The sequence below is a fragment of the Oratosquilla oratoria genome, chromosome 2 (assembly GCF_046742065.1).
Source record: "Oratosquilla oratoria isolate Oo_2021 chromosome 2, ASM4674206v1, whole genome shotgun sequence".
NCBI classification, from domain to species: domain Eukaryota; kingdom Metazoa; phylum Arthropoda; class Malacostraca; order Stomatopoda; family Squillidae; genus Oratosquilla; species Oratosquilla oratoria.
The window spans coordinates 93,141,423-93,158,153 of NC_134778.1; the positions used below are offsets into that span (position 1 = coordinate 93,141,423).

The 16,731-nt window shown below is 44.3% G+C and overlaps 1 protein-coding gene across 2 annotated transcripts; it reads right to left on the bottom strand.

Moving 5' to 3' along the window:
• Positions 1–8,726: 8,726 nt before the first annotated feature.
• Positions 8,727–14,571, bottom strand: LOC143034237 (uncharacterized). Of its 2 annotated transcripts, none has more exons than XR_012967240.1 (2): positions 14,467–14,571; positions 8,727–8,899 (listed from the first exon to the last, which is right to left on the bottom strand). XR_012967240.1 is itself a non-coding variant. In XM_076200175.1 (2 exons), exon 1 carries the CDS (start codon positions 10,629–10,631, stop codon positions 9,621–9,623), a length of 1,011 nt encoding a protein of 336 aa, XP_076056290.1. In that variant the 5' UTR covers positions 10,632–10,639; the 3' UTR covers positions 8,727–8,899; positions 9,343–9,620. The 2 variants fall into 2 exon arrangements, 1 of the variants encoding a protein (XP_076056290.1); XM_076200175.1 differs by lacking the exon at positions 14,467–14,571 and adding an exon at positions 9,343–10,639.
• Between the last annotated feature and the right edge of the window lie 2,160 nt (positions 14,572–16,731).

Sequence of the window (16,731 nt, forward strand, 5' to 3'; positions counted from 1 at the left end):
CTTCTTCTCTCCTTCCCTACATCTCTCTTCCTCCCTCACTCCCTACATCTCTCTCCCTCCCTACCTATATCTCTCTACCTCCTTTCCTAAATCTCTCTTCCTCCCTACATTTCTCTTTCCCTACATTTCTCTCTTCCTTCCTACATCTCTCTCTCTCCCTCCCCACATCTCTCTCTCCCTCACTACATCTCTCTCTCTCCCTCCCCACATCTCTCTCTCCCTCACTACATCTCTCTCTCTCCTTCTCCATATCTCTCTCTCCCTCACTACATCTCTCTCCATATATCTCTCTCCCCCCCTCCCTACATCTCTCTCCCTCCTTCCTTACATCCCTCCCCGTCCCTCCATACATCTCTCCCCTTTCCCCCCTACATCTCTCTCTATCTCTCCCTCCTTAAATCTCTCTCCCCCTACATACATCTCTCTCCCTTACTCCCTCCCTACATCTCTCTCCCTGTCTCCCTCCTTCCCTACATTTCTCTTCCTCCCTCCCTACATCTCTTCCTCCTTACATCTCCCTCTCTTTCCCTACATTTCTCTCTTCCTTCCTATATCTCTCCCTCACTCCCTACATCTCTCTCCCCCTCCCTACATCTCTCTCTCCCTACCTATATCTCTCTCTCCCTCCCTCCCCACATCTCTCTTCATCCCTCCATATATCTCCCTCCCTCCCTCCCTACATCTCTCTCCCTCCTTCCCTACATCTCTTGTATAAGGGTGGCCGATGAAACACTGAATATGAATAAATTAATAATTGTAAAGCACTACATATACAAACGTGCGCTTCCATAGGAGGCAGAACCAAGACTGCCTCTGACGCCTAGCCACGCCACCAAGCTCAGACTTGGCGGAAAAGTCACAGCCACGCGCTTAATATGAACACTTAGTTCTCACACTTAATATTACATTGAATATACAAATATACAATAATGAATATACAATGTTTCAAGTACACCATTACACTCACCCCCTCCCTCCCTACATCTCTCTCCCTCTCTATATTTTTCTTCCTCCCTCCCTACATCTCTATCCATCCCTCTGTACATCTATCTCCCTCCCTCCCTACATCTCTCTCCCTCCCTCCCTACATCTCTCACCCTCCCTCCCTACATCTCTCTCCCTCTGTCCCTATATCTCTCACACACTCTCTCCCTCCCAAACTATACATCTCTCTCCATCCTTACATCTCTCTCTCTCTTTCCCTCTCTCTCTCTTTCTCTCTCTCTCCTTACATTTCTCTCTATCCTTACATCTACCTCTCCCTCACTACATATCTCCCTTCCTCCCTAAATCTCTTCCTACCTCACTACGTCTCTCCTTTCCTCCCTACATCTCTCTCTCCCTCCCTACATCTCTCACCCTCCCTCCCTACATATCTCACCCTCCCTCCCTATATCTCTCTCCCTCCCTACCTACAGCTCTCTCTTTCCCTCCCTCCCTGTGCCTCTCTCCATCCCTCCCTACATCTCTCTCCCTCCCTCCCTACATCTCTCTTCCTCTCTCCCCACATCTTTCACTCACTTCCCATATCTCTCACTCCTTCCCTACCTCTCTCCCTCCTTACCCACATCTCTTTCCCACACTATATTTCTCTCTCTCTCTCCCTATATCTCTCTCGCTCCATATATCTCTCTCTCCCTCACTATATATCTCTCTTTCCCTCCCTACATCTCTCTCTGCCATCTATATCTCTCTCTCTCTCTACATCTCTCTCCCTCACTCCCACTCTCCCTCTTTTCCTCTTCCTCTCTCTTCGTCTTCCTCTTCCTCTCTTCTCCTCTTTTCCTCTCTTCCTCTCTTCTCCTCTTCCTCTCTCATCCTCTTAATTTCTTGTTCTCTTTCTTCCTCTGTCTTCCTCTTCCTCTCTTTTCCTCTTCCTCCTTTTTCCTCTTTATCTCCCTATCTCTCTTCCTCTTCCTCTCCCTCTCTCTCTCCATCATTGCCACATCCATTCCATTCTCCTTCCTCCCTTGATTCTCCACTCCGTGTGCATTTTGCATATATCCACTACCTCGGATTTTACTTTCTTCGCCGTTTTCTCCTTCTAAATTTCTTTGCAATTATTTCTTTTTACTTTTGCTCTACGTTCTCTCTCGCATCTTGTAATTCCTTTGGATCCCCTTCCTAGCCTTCCGATCCCCCACCTTCCTTCTGTCATCTATCCCCCCAGCTCACACCCACACCTTTCCATCTTCACCCAACAGAACCGTAGGCACCGTGTCGGGTGCCGTTGACCTCGTCCCTATGGACGTTCCGTCTCAATATTCTTTATTGCCCAGCTAATACAGGCGTACATATGATCACCTTCCCTCCAGCATTTTTTCGTTCCTTTTTCGTCGATTTCTCTGTCCCACTCTCCTTTGTTTATTTTCATTTATTTATTTATCTATTTTTGTTGATTTATTTATTTATTTTTCTTTTTTGTTGTCGTCGTGATATTTTTCTGTTATTTGTTTATTTATTCATTTATTTTTTAGTCTGCATCACAGTCGTAATGATCACTGGAAATGTTCACATTATTACTGCCAAAGTAATTACTGAAGTTATTATTGGAAAGGACAAATATGATCAACATGTTATTGACAGCATACTCCTGTAAATGTTTGTTGTGGTCGTTCCATTTTAACTTGACTGAGCTTTACTAAAGGAAACAAATCACGTCAAATTCATTCATGAAAATATTGGATGAATTCATACATCAACGTGAAAAAAAAATGAAAAACAAGAAAAAAAAAGAAAAAAAAATTAATCATAAACCAACTCGTACCCAACATTAGTGAAAAGGATTTCTGTCTTGTTAAAAAAAAAGAAGAGAAAGAGAGAGAGAGAGAGAGAGAGAGAGAGAGAGAGAGAGAGAGAGAGAGAGAGAGAGAGAGAGAGAGAGAGAGAGAGAGAGAGAGAGAGAGAGAGAGAGAGAAAGAAAGAGAGAGAGAGAGAAAGAGAGAGAGAATAATTGTAATGATGATAATTTGTTATAATGATAGCGTGAGATCGTCAGTGCTCAGGACCCCTCTCACTTGCTCCTGTGGATGGGCCCTCACGCTGTTCAGTTTCATTTCATCTGGGTCAAAACATTCCATTTCTTTTATGAGAGGACTTTTCTTGCACTTTGCACTCAATGTGAATGATAATCCAGAGTAAAGTAGGAGAAGCAGTTTCGTAATGAAAAATATGTTTGTCAAAATAAGTAAAATTCTCTCAAACTAGTACTGAACCTACCTTGAAAATACTGGTAATGGCTTATGAATTGAGTTCATCGATTTATTTTCTATATGTTTATACATCGTGGTTGACTGTGGCAAACGGAAACACTGCAGGAAAAGCGTCGTAATCCCCGAGATTCGAACTCGGACCGTTCGTATCAACTACTCGGCCACGGCGGGCGGCCGAGAGGAAGTGGAAATGGGGAAGGAATGAAATAGATTTGAGTGGATGAAGTTGGGTGGAAGGGGGAGGTGGATTAGGAGGGAGGTGGGGTGGAGGGGGAAGTGAAAAGGTAGGGGGTGGATTAGAATGAAGGTGGGGTGGGTAGGGATGGTGGAGTGGTAAGAGGAAGTGGATTAGGAAGGAAGTGGGGTGGAAGAGGGAGGTGGAATGGTAAAAGGAGGTGGATTAGAAGGGAAGTGGATTAGGAGTGAAGTGGGGTGGAATAAAAGGTGGAGTGGCAAGATGAGGTGGATTAAGAGGGAGGTGAGGTGGAAGGGAGAAATGGAATGGTAAGAGGTGGATAAGGAGGAAGGTGGGGTGGAAAGAGGAGGTGGAGTGGTAAAAAGAAGTGGGTTAGGAGGGAAGTTGGGTGGAAAGGGGAAATAGTTTAAATTAATTGGGATGAGGAGCTATGTCAGGCTCTACGTCCATGAACATTTATTTATTTTTTCACACGGTAACAATAAGGCAAGACGCAGGTAAAAGCAACAACAACGGCACAAGTAACGATTCCAACGGAACAGATTTCGGTGATTCATAAAACACATTGAAATGTATTAATTACAATGGCATTTTTACAGTCACTAGATATATTATGATTTTGTTCGCTTGTGAATTTCAAGAGTTGTCCACGCTAGACAGACAGACAGAGATAGTTTGACAGGAAGACAGACATAAATATACACGCTTACTGTCAAAGGAACAGACTTGATTCTCTCAAGTCGTGTATGTTGTTTGTGTTGTGTGTTTTTCTATATGTTGTCAGTGGGGTAAATTCTTCTAAGAGTTGGCATATGTCACGGATGTCTGTGTGGTACATTGGAGAAATGTCACTTGTATCTGGGTGTATTTCCGTGTGATAGCAATAGCACCATTACAATTATAGCTATCATTATCATTATTATATAGGATTACCATTATATATGGTCATTATAATTGTTGTTTTGTTATGAAAAAATTGTGCATGGTGGAGACCTGCTTCACTTATGTTTCTGAAGAGATGATTTGTAATTCTTTTGTGTATTTCCTGACAAGTCGATAGTGGGGATGAGAACCGGTAGGACCGAGTAGTATGATAGATCTACGTCTGAGTTGTGTATATTTTTGTGTATTTGTTTATGGTGCTGGAAGTTGTAGGGGAAGGATAAGATGCTTGGCAAGTCTGAGCTAGATGATTTCCTGGGGCCGTATACACAAAACTTTTTTGTTAGCCTTAACAATCTCTGCTAGCTAACAGAAAACCACTAAAAGTTATACACCAATGCTTAACTAACAACTGTTAGCTAGCAAACAGTTGTTTGTCAAGTACCGCTAAACAGCGCTGAAGTTAGCAGCTTATGAACATGTAAATGGACGTATTATCAAAAATTGCACACATAAAACAGTGTTATTAATGCAGTTGTTCAGAATTTATTAATAAAGTATCATGATAGCACATAGATATCGTATGTATGGGTTTTTAGAAGTACTTATTAACCAACGACAGATATTTTTGGACGAAGACGCATTGTACAGGCGGCCGTGCCACAGACAAATCTTCCGACAGAAGACTCAACAATAATTTCAGAGGACATACACATGGCAGAAGAAACACAGGAAAAGAAAAGGAAGCCAAACTGGTCACAATAGGAAACACTCCTCTTGATCAACGTGATTATGGAGAAAAAATAATAATAATAAATGGGCGATTCAAGCCAAGTTTAAACCACAAGGATAAGAGGGAGGCATGACAAAGCACGTTGATGCTATGGTATTGTTTTCTGTTTACATATAAATGTTCATCGACACTTGGAGCCCCAATTCTAATGTTTGTGCCATCTATGGTACCCACAACACCGGGAAACCTACAGTTTTCCATGAACTCTGCTTGTTTTACTTGCACTTCTTGGCGAGTCAATAGGAATTTTACAAACTGAGTTACAATATCTGGTTCTGATAGTGCATCAATTGTTTGAGTAATGACACGGCTGATTGATGCTTGCGAGGTCCCAAATTCGTCACTGCTGCATTTTACCTGTGGCTAAATATCATAGGATAATTGCCACCTTCGTCTCAGGACTCAGTGGTCGATTCCGTTCTGTTCGGGATTGAAGTTTGTCCCTCACTAAATCAGCCATTTTTATTATACCAGCACGGTTCATTCTGAAGCGTTTGATGAGTTCGTCATCATTGTACTCGTTAAATATGTCCCGTCGCTGTCGATAAACTCGCAGTCATCTTTTTAGTTGTTGTTGCTCCGCCATCTTCTCTACTAACAGGAACTTGTTAAGAGCTTAATAGTCCTCCTCAGCACTTTTATCTTAACAGTACTTTTAAGGCCCTAACAAGTTTTCTGTATCACTGTTAGTGCTTAACAGCTAAATGTTAGCCTTAACAGGAATTTGTTACCCTTAACAGCTATTTGTTAGTGCTAACAAGTTTTGTGTATACGGCCCCTGATGTTTCGCGGTACTGGAGTGTTGTGAATGATATCATATGATAGATGCATTATATAATATTAAATGTTAAATTCTGTTACTTTATGACACTGAAGGTGGAAGAAGTAAACAAAAATTAATGGGTCTTGATCACATGGATCGAAAAGTTGAGGCATTAAAATTCTCCCATTAATCATCTTCTACTCCCTCCACCTTCATTCTCATTTGTCATTACATATTTTATCCACCATGAGTTTCCCTATGTTGAGATGGTTCCTGATTTTAAGTATTTGTGCTTCTTAGCGTAAGTAGTCAATGAGCGTCTTTTATATATACCCTGCCATGGTGTATATTCCATTATTGTATATTGCCCGTGAGATGTGGTGTACGTCTGGGATGTTAGAAGATATAGGGTGAGTGCACTCTAAATAATCGATATACATTGCTTGTATACTGTGGATTGTGTTTGTGCGTTTTGCGTGAAATCTGTACCTGAACAGAATTTTTTCTAGGACGTCATTTATGTGTATATTTAGTGTGGATTTCATGTATTGTACATCACCCTCTAAAAAGATGAATGTATCATATGCAACTTCAAGATTTTTTGTTTTGTTTCACTTTGTTTATTCTTTTGTGTATGCGCGCGCGCGCGTGTGTATATACAAATATGTGTGTGTGTATGTGTGTGTGTGTGTATGTATTCACTTGGTCTTTGGATCACGTGTTGGACTCGTGATCGACAGCTATTTCCCTCCTGGAAGAGAGCTCAGAGCTCGTAGGTCCGATCTATGGGTAATGCTATGACCTTGCACACACACACACACACCCAACTCCCCGCCCACGAGAGTCAGAGTAACGACCCGAGGCACAGCGATACCGAAATAATTTCGGCCCTGGGCAGGATTCGAACTGGGTGCTGGGAGCATTTCTGCTTCCCAGTTCAGCGCTCTACCAACTATGCCACCGAGTCGGTATGTGTGTGTGTGTGTTTGTGTTTGTGTGCGTGCGTGCGTGCGTGTGTGTGTGTGTGTGTGTGTGTGTGTGTGTGTGTGTGTGTGTGTGTGTGTGTGTGTGTGTGTGTGTGTGTGTGTGTGTGTGTGTGTGTGTGTGTGTGTGTGTGTGTGTGTGTGTGTGTGTATGTGTGTGTCCGTGTGTGTGCGCACGCGTGTGTGGTGTAGAATAAAAGATGAGTGACGTATGAGTGTTCTATATTATAGTTTGTGATATGTGTGATAGTGTATTTTATTGGTGCTACATTTAGCCTGCGTATTTCAATCCATATTAGTAGTTTATCAAGTCAAGACATCAGGCCAACCTGCCGTGCAGCGATAGTGTTACTGTGTGATGTCTGGACATCAGGCTTATGTTCGCTGAAACGGGCATTGGGATAGATAGTCCATGTATATGTTTAGTACTTTTGGTGATAGAACAGTCCTGGAGAACTGTGTTGTGGAAGTTTGGGTGTTATGATTTGCCGTTGGATGTGAATAGGGTTATTACACTGGGCTTCCGTGGGCTTCATCAACGCAGACAGTTGAGAGTTCATTTGAGTAAAAAACGACTTCGGTTATAATATTTTATTTTTCAAACCTCTAAATATAAAATTATCTTTCCGTCATATATAGCAAGGCTAAATGATGAACTATGAGATTGTGAACCTATACGAATGTTAGACATATTCTTGAAATGTTTCCAGAGAAATCTAAATTTCTGTAAGCGAATCATATTCTAGTAGAAGCTGGAGGTAGGATGTGGTAAGAAAAATAGCTCAGTGCGATAACCCTTTAACAGTATCTATTCGATAAGTAGTTGGCAATGCAACGTCTGATGTTAGGTATGTTTCTATTGTATACGTTGTCAGCGTGACTGTGAGAGAATGGTATAAAATGTTTTATTTATAATGTTGTTTCTATTTTTTGCCTGGCGTGGTTTCCTGTTACTAAAGTTGTTTATTATACGTCGTTTTAGTTCTATTAAGTGTCTGTGAAGTGTAATGGCCTAAAACCGTGTTGTGCGGAAGCAAGGGGGACATCAGGTTTCATTAAGTCTAAAGCATTCTGCGATTTTGAATGGTGTATGATGATGGTTCCGTGATAGTGCTGGGTAATAAGAACATATAAATGGAGGAGGCTGCAAGAGACCATAAGGCTTACACTAGGCAGTTCCATGCCCATTACCATCTATCATCTCTATCCATAAAGCTATCTAACATTCTCTTTAAACAAACAATAGTTTGAACGTTCACCACGTGGTTAATAAGTCTATTCCATTCGTTAACCACTCTATTGGTAAGATAATTCTTGCCTAGGTTTGTATAACTATGTTTGTTGGGGCCTGAATTTTGTGTAGACCCATCAGGTTCTGTGACAGTAGACTTCTATGTTCTATGCACATACAGTAGTTGGCATCTGTGCAGTGTGGGGACGTGGTCCCATCCCCAAATAATTCGTCTTTCATCTTGTGAGTGTCGTAGGTTAGTTATGGTTGTGTTGTGGTTTATGAGTATGTTTGATTGTTGTCTGTAAGTGGGTATGTTGTCGCGTTCTATTATGATTGCATATGATACAGCTTTGTTAGTGATGGATAATGTTATACTTCTTATGGTAAAGTTTAGTGTTGTTTGGTGTGTCGACAAAAGAGGTCCTACTGTTTTAGTGTTTCTCATTCTTTGTGATATTTAATTGTCATTTTCTTCGGGCTTCCTTTGTGTTTGTTTTATCGAGGTCAGCGAAGTGATGTTACGTTTTCTTGGTAAAAGCCATCCTGCTGGCCTTGCTTTCAAATGTGAAAGTGCTTCTTTACTGTATGCTTGTGTGTCATTATTCGTTAACGATATTGTAGTTATAGTTGATGATCGTAGTGGTGATGTTTTTTTGTGGAAGGACATTCTTGTGGTGTTGGATGGTTACACTTGAAGTCTTCTCAGCATTACCACGGTGACGTGTAGGGAAGTGGCGGCTTATCGTACCATCCATTTGTAGTAGGGCAATAGTTGTAGCAGCTGGCAGATCCATACTACAGACATTCCTTGTTATTATGTTCAGGGAACAACAAATCTAGTGCAAAAGATAAATATATACAGATTATTAGTGATACTTAAAACATTTCCGAATCATGACTGATTTATTTATGTATACTTTAAAATCCACCAAAGTGAGGGTGTTGCAATAGGATTAATTCTAATTTATCACCTTCAAGCAAATATTTACAGACATCAAGAACTGATTGTCGATGTGGTATTAAAGGGGCTATCGTGGGGCAATCAGTAGTGCTCTAGACTGTTGGCATTAGGGGTGTCGCACAGCCTGCACGATGAGTACCTCGGTACACCTTCGGTCTCACCCACTTGCCACACTGGTCTGTAGCCGAGCCTGAGTCGGGCACTCACAACATTGTGTCTTCTCACAATAAGTCCATTACGTCTATGTTGGATAGATACACTTGTAGCCCTCTCAGCATTGCTACGGCGGCGAGTAGGGGAGCAGGCAGCTTGTCTTACCATTCGCTTGTAAGAAGGTAGGAAGGCAGTAGTAGAAGTGGCAGCTGGTGGATCCATACTACAGGCTGTCCTTGCTAGCCGATCAGCGGTGTCATTGCCTAGGAGTTCGATATGGGATGGAATCCACAGGAAGTGTACCCTCTGTGAGTTTTCGTGAGTTGTGGCCAGTTGTCGCATTATTTGTGTTACCACTTGTTGGTGTTCAGGCTTGGTAGATGAGAGAGCACGGAGGGCTGACTGAGAGTCGCAGATGATCAAGCCGTTTTCTCCAGTCCGTGTCAGCAAAGTAACAGCGTCCAGGAGCCCATGCAACTCACAATACGTGGAGCTTGACGAATTAGGGAGTCGACGGCCTGCCCAGCCCCTAGTGGTGGCTCTATGCTGGGGGAATACACAGCACATCCAGCACTACCGTCTTCCTGCAAAGAACCGTCAGTGAAGAGATGATGGGCCGCATTTAAAGAAGATGACAGACCGGCGATAGTTTCTAAGGCTAGTTGTTTCTGGAGCTGTGGTAGGTCGGACTTGGTAGTTGGAGTATAGGTGACTGTTGGCATGGGTGTCTGCCAAGGTGGGAGGCCAAGGTCCTCATTCTCTGTTAAAATGTTTATGTTAAGCCTCCGAATGTTTGAACTGATGTTAAGGACCAGTGAGCAGCCACCGGGACGAAGCTGAGGTCGAGGCTCTGCCAAATCAATCGATGTCTGGATTGTGTGACAAAAGTGAGGAGATAAGTGGGGGTAGTGCAGGCACTTGATAGTGAAGTAGGTAACTTTTGCGTATATTCTCTCTACAATTGGTGGTAGACGAAGTTCTTGCTGTATATTGACGATCCTGGTTGTGGTAGGGCAGCCTAAGATGAGCCTCATTGCCTGGTTTTGGAATTTTTCAAGTGGTTGCAAAGTAGTTTTGGAAAGCTGACTAAGTGCGGGAGAGAGGTAATCAACCACTGATCGAATGAATGTGATATATATAGTTCTGGCGACAGGGATGGACACTCCAGCAATATTGTTGGTTAACCACCTAAGAGGAGTCAATCGTCTCTGTAGCCGGGTTAGCAGGTCTTGAACAATTGGATGTACGCGTTGTCTTGCTGGGATAGAAGGTGTGATACGAACTGGTGCCCCCAGGTAAAGGTACTGTGAGCACAATGGCACGATGGTGTTGCCAACAGTGAATTCTGGCAAAGTTCTTGCTGGGCGAAAAGATAAAATTCTGCTCTTTTCTGGTGAGATGACCAGCCCGCATGAGGAGGATGACAAATGAAATGATTGAAGGAAACGTTGCATGTCTTGTGGTGATCTTGAATAAATGCATATGTCGTCTGCATAGCAAGTGATTGTTGTACCGTCGATGTCAGGAAGCAGAGAGAGAAAGCGATGCATAAGGATGTTAAATAAAAATGGACTGAGTACTCCTCCCTGTGGAGTACCGAGTTCAAACTCTCTGGTATTGCTGTACGCTCCTTTAAACAATACACGTGAGTTCCTGTTCTGCAGGTATCCTCTTATCCACCTCAGTAAATTTCCTTTGATGCCAAAGTCAACAAGTTGGTCGAGGATAATGTCCCTGTTGGCGATGTCGAATGCGCTTTTCAAATCAATGAAAGCCACTACACTGGTGGGACAGAGGCGTGTGTAGAGTTCCATGAGGCAGTGGTGTGTTCCTCGTTGGGGCAGGAAGCCGTACAGTCGGGGCGAGAGCTTATCTTGTATCCGGAACATCAGACGTGATAGAAGAATGCGTTCCAATACTTTACAGAAACAAGAGGTGAGAGATACAGGTCGGAATTTGTCAGTGCCAGGTTTAGGAATCGGTACTATCGTGCTGCAAGTCCAGTCCCGTGGTACATATCCCAGGTTGTAGCAGAGATTATACAGCTGGAGGAGGGGGTTACCAGGTACGTCCAGGAGTACTCGGAGGACGGCGTAGGTGATACCATCATCGCCAGGAGCTGTCGCCTTACCCTTGGCGAGGGCTCTTCGCAGCTCTTGTTCGGTTATCTCTCATCTTCTTCTTCGGTCTTCAGCAAGGCAGAGGCAAGTCGGAGTGCACGATAGTTTTTGTGGGTGGAGAGAGCGTCGTGTATGTATGGTGGGAGGTTGCTGGTTCGTGCCTGTGCTGACCAGGCATCAACAAGGTCTTGTGCAAACTGTGTAGGACTATGATGGAGGGCACTGTGATGTTTTTTCTTTATCACCTTGTTGATGAGGTGCCACATGGTGCCAATACTCGTTTGATGGTTAATGCTGTCCGTTAGTTTTTTCCAGGAATCCGTTTGAACACAACGCTGTAGAGCAACTAAGTCATCTCTTGATAGTTGATACTGGTGTAGAGTTTCTGGACTTGGTCTTTTCTGAAAGGCAAAGCCATCCTCCATCGCTTTCCTCTCCGCCTGAACGATGTGGTTGTCTAGTGTCCAAGTGTGTGTATTCGGATGACGTGTGATGTGTGGCTTTTTGACGTATTGGGTGTAGAAAGTATGTGTGGCGTTAACGAGGGAGGAATATAACTGTTCAGGACAGTGGTGGTTAAATGTGGGTAGGAGGTTTGTTATGTATGAAATATATGTGGGACAGTACTTGGGTGGGAGTACGATGCGTGTACGGGTGTGCACTGGGGATGGCGTGGTAGGAAGGGTGTATTGGACGCTGAGTGCTACGTGGTCGGAGAATAGTGTCGGTATCGTTGAACACCGGACTTGGGAGGCCACTAATCCAAACGTAAGGACGTGATCTAAGGTACCACCTCGAGCATGCGTGGCGCCAGCCGTGTCCCAGCGAGTTAGCCTGTTGCGTTGAATGCATTCCAGAAGTCGAGTCCCGTTGCGATTTATAATGCCTGCGAGATCTCCTAGAGCAGGGTGTCGACTATTAAAATCTCCTAGATAAATCATACCGTGGGTGGTGGGGGGTGGAAGTATAGCTGGATTCAGGCCGTTCGGTGCAGCGTACACATTGCATAATCTTATGGTACCGGAGCCAACTGTTACCTCTAGAAGCTGATAAGTCGTGTTATTGTCCATAGAATTTTGAAGAAAGCTATGCTGGACGGTGTTGTGGACATACGTAATTAATCCGTTTCGGATCTGATGTACATACGATACGTATTGGTTGAGCAAAGGTGCATCCCTGTTTGGTGGAGCGAGGCCTATAAATGCTTCCTGTATGAAGATAATGTCTGGGTGGTGACAGTGCACGTACCCTTTAAGTGCTGTACGTTTGGCCCAGTTTGTGATACCGCAGGCGTTCCATGAGATGACGTGTAGCTTCATTTGATTATTGAATTTTAGTTCTATGGTATCGGCGACCAATTGATGAAGAAGTGGTGGTTCGGGCGGTTGTGGAGGTATGAGCAACGGTGGTGGTTCGGCCGGCAGTGGTGGTGTGGGGGGTAGTGGTGGTGGGGGTAGTGGTGGTGGGGGGTCACTGGGTGTTGTGTTACGTAGGGGAGACTCCCTGTGTGGGGTTGCAATTAGATTGCCGAATCTAGCAGCAATAAAATCCATTTTCTCCGTGATGGTGCTAATGGTGTTAATAATTACCTGTTGCGATTCAACCAACGAGTTCAGTGTCACCTCACATGTGGCCTGTTTTTTAACCAAACTATCCAGGCACGTTTCGATTGCATCGAAACGTGCGGTCATTGTCGCGACCCGAGTCTTAAGGGCTGCCACTGCATCGCGAAGTGCAGCTACTTGCTTGGAGTCCGAGGAGGCAGTAGAGGTAGAGTGGGGGTTACCGACGGAGGGAGGAGGTGGTGGTGACTCAGTGTGACCCGTGTGTTTAACAACCAGTGCATTGGTGGTTTGCTGACGCTTTGCACAACCATGCCAGGCGTTGACCCCTGTCTGATGACATCGTGGACATTTCCAGCACGAGGTGTCTGGTGGGGGAGGCTGGGATTGTGATGAAGCCGAGTCAGGGGTAGCAGCAGTTGGTGGAGGGGCGCGGTGTGAACAAGTGCGGGAGTCATGAGGGCCCGAGCACCATGCACACCGTTCGGTCGCGGCGCAATACCGTGAGATATGACCGATGCCCCAGCACCGGTAACACCATGGCTGTTCGTCTTTCATCCTACGAAGTTCACAGGGTGGTAGGCATGGAAGGAAGCTGAAATAGACACTCGGTGGTGGTGGCTCTATAAGGCTCCAAGTCACTACCAGGCGGTTGATGGGTGTGTCATTATGGTGGAACCTTCTGACTGAGTGGGTGCCCGGCAGTTCTTTGGCCAAGGCTGGTTCAATATTGACCGGGTAACGTGTTAAGAGGTATTTGGGATATTTGCGAGGCCTTTCCTGCGAGTCCTGAGCCTCAAGGTAGATGGACAGTACCTCTCCTTTCGTAACACTGTTGACAATATCTGTGCGGTTACGAGAGATGTAAACAAACTGAGATGTAATTGCTGCCATCTTCACCTCAGCCAGTTTACGGTCAAGTTTGAAGGCTTTGTTTATTTCATTCAGCCATCGAAGTTTTATGTCCACTGAGGGGTTAGTCTTGAACCGGAATTTGATATAGTCAGCCCTGGGAGCAAATGCTGGGGATGGAGGGTCACGCAGCGATGAGGTCCCCCTTGTGGGTGCCTCCTGTGCTACAGGGCGTGGATCGCTGTGGTCTGTTGTAGATATGCTGCTCCGGGCAGATGTCTCAAATCGTTTTGAGGATTTGGCAGCAGGGGAAGAAGGCGAACTATTGCTGTCCGAGGTGTGGGTTATGGAACGTTTGGGAGTAGTTGTGGGGCGTGACATGTCTAGCGCAGACATTGGAGCTAGTGGATCACGGAGTTCGTGTCTAGGTAGCCGTGGCCAGTGAATGTCTTCCTCACTCATCTCATCCTCATCGCTTAAAGCTAGGTCGGCCTCAATGGCCTCGAGGGAGATTGGGCCAGAAGTTTCCATGCTGCCTGCCTTGGTAGGTAGGCAGATTGGGTTCAAGGTTGTAACGTAAAATTACTGTGGTGGTTGATGTGACATATCTACGTCACACCAGCACCAGTGCGCATGCGCAACAATGGCAACCCCTGACAGGGATTGTTTGGCCAGGTAGGACTGAACTTTTCCAATTCTACAGCCTAAGTCCAAGCACGACGGATTCCCAAATTTTGTCTGGCAATGCACTGTACCTTTATATCGTTCTCTGCGACTGCTGGTGGGTGGTTGCAGCGTAGATTTTGGAATTTTCCGAAATCGGTAGAGCTCTCTCTACACGTCTGCTTGCGTTGGCCCTCTAGCGGCGAGTGGTGATGGGGGTAGTGAGGGTGATGGTGACGGTGATGATGACGGTGATCGTAGTGTTAGATTAGGTAGTGACGACGGTGGTGATTGTGGTGATGGGGATTGTAATGGTTATAGTGACGACGACGACGACCACGACCACGACCACGACGACCACGACCACGACCACGACGACGACGACGACGACGACGACGACGACGACGACGACGACGACGACGACGACGACGACGACGACGACGACGACGACGACGACGACGACGATGATGATGATGATGATGATGATGAGGAGGAGGAGGATAGTGATGAAGGTGGTGGTAAAGTAGATGGTGGTGATAGTGGTGGTGACAGGGCTGATGGTGGTGATGGTGTTGGTGATAGTAGTAGTGGTGGTAGTGTTGGTAGTGATGGAGTAGTGGTAGTGGTGGTAGTGTTGGTAGTGATGGAGCGGTGGTAGTGGTGGTAGTGTGGTAGTGAAGATGGTGGTGCTGGTGACTGTGATCGTGGTTGTGATGACGGTGGCGATGTTGTTTATGTTGATGGTGGCGTTGTGGCAGTTGTGACGATTGTGGTGTTTAACAGTTGTGATGGTTTTGGTGTTGGTGGTGTTAGTGGTCACATTGGTGGGGCTGCTGGTGTTGGTGGTGGTATTAGTGGTGGCATTGGTGGTGGCGTTAATGGTGGCTTTGAATGTGGTTCTGGTGGCAGTGCTAGTGTTATTTGTAGTGGTACTGTTAGTGATGTTGGTGATAGTGTATGGCGGGTAGGGTTGGTGAGAGTTGGTGGTAATATTGTGGTAGTGCTGGTGTTAGTAATGTTGGTGTTGGCTGTGGCGATGTTAGTGATAACATTGGTGATATTACTGATGGTTATGGTGACTAATGATTAACATAAAAATGTATAACGACGAGAAGTCTTGTGAAATATGAGTGTCACATTACTGTGAAGAAGGTATAAAAAAAAAGTCGTGGGCAGCTAAGTAAAAAATGTCATGTGGATGAAACTGAATTGTAGGAAAGAACAAAAGGGTGTAGGAGTTTGAGGTAAAAAAAAATGTGGGACGTCCGAAGAGAAACTGGATGAAAATGCAAACGATTTTGTTGAGAGGATAAGAAATATGTTTGAATTGTGAAACCACTTTGTGTTTGGAAAATAGGGTTAGTCTGTTTTAGACCACAGGTTTCTCAAGACCTATTGGGCCTTAGGAGGTTATTCCAGCTGTTTCTTAACGTCTTTTGGTTTGACCACAAGAGATTTTCCTGAGTTGAGTAAAATTGTCGAGACTAGTACAGCATTTCTACATGTTTCAGAAATAAACGGGCGGTTCTCGGAAGCCAAAGTAAAATATTACACAAATGGAAAGGAAAAGACATGGGAGTAAAAATATTGGAGAAACACGAAAAAATTTGAAGAATAACTGAGATAAATTAAATAACTGACAAATTCTTTTATTCGATGTTTGCATTCTTATCTTATTCTTTTTTATATACCAAGCTGTCCCTAGACGATCTTAATCAGCTTGTTAAATTTATTCAACTTATCTAAAATTTATTCAACAACAACCTCTGTGTCAGGAGAGTTAAAGTCTCACTCTCATCTTGATTTAATCTTTCGCTGCAGATAGTTTACTATTTATTATTTCGTTCATCTAGAGCAGTGCTTCCTAAACTAGGGGCGCGCGCCCCCTAGTGAGGCGTGAGGAGGATACAAGGGGGGCGTGAAGTCATCTGCTAAAAAATATTTGTTTAATTAGAATAATAAAATCATTCAAAGAACAAATATCTGCCACTACATACATGCAAAGTATAATTATAGCAGTCATTCCAACCCGTTTCCTATTAAGCTTGTTCTCCTTACACGTTTTGGACACGTCACCGATACCAACCACACTGACGCCACTGAGGGGCTCATCACAAACTCCCAATACTTTAATCCTAAAATTTCTAATCTTGTGAGGAAGAAGCAGCAGCATCCATCTCACTAAATTAGTTCATAAAATGTGCCTTAGTCTCATGAGTCTTTCCAAATATCATATGTCGTGTTTTCAAATTATCCATTCTTAAAATTGCAAGTCAATTTTGCTAATTTGCTAATGTTCAAACTTTTTTTTTCGCTCCCTTTGAACCAAATGTTTCGATTTAGTTGCTTAGAAATGG

Bases quoted from the DNA above. Each gene is read 5' to 3' on its own strand.
- LOC143034237 (XM_076200175.1), bottom strand. From the start codon at position 10,631: ATGCAACGTTTCCTTCAATCATTTCATTTGTCATCCTCCTCATGCGGG.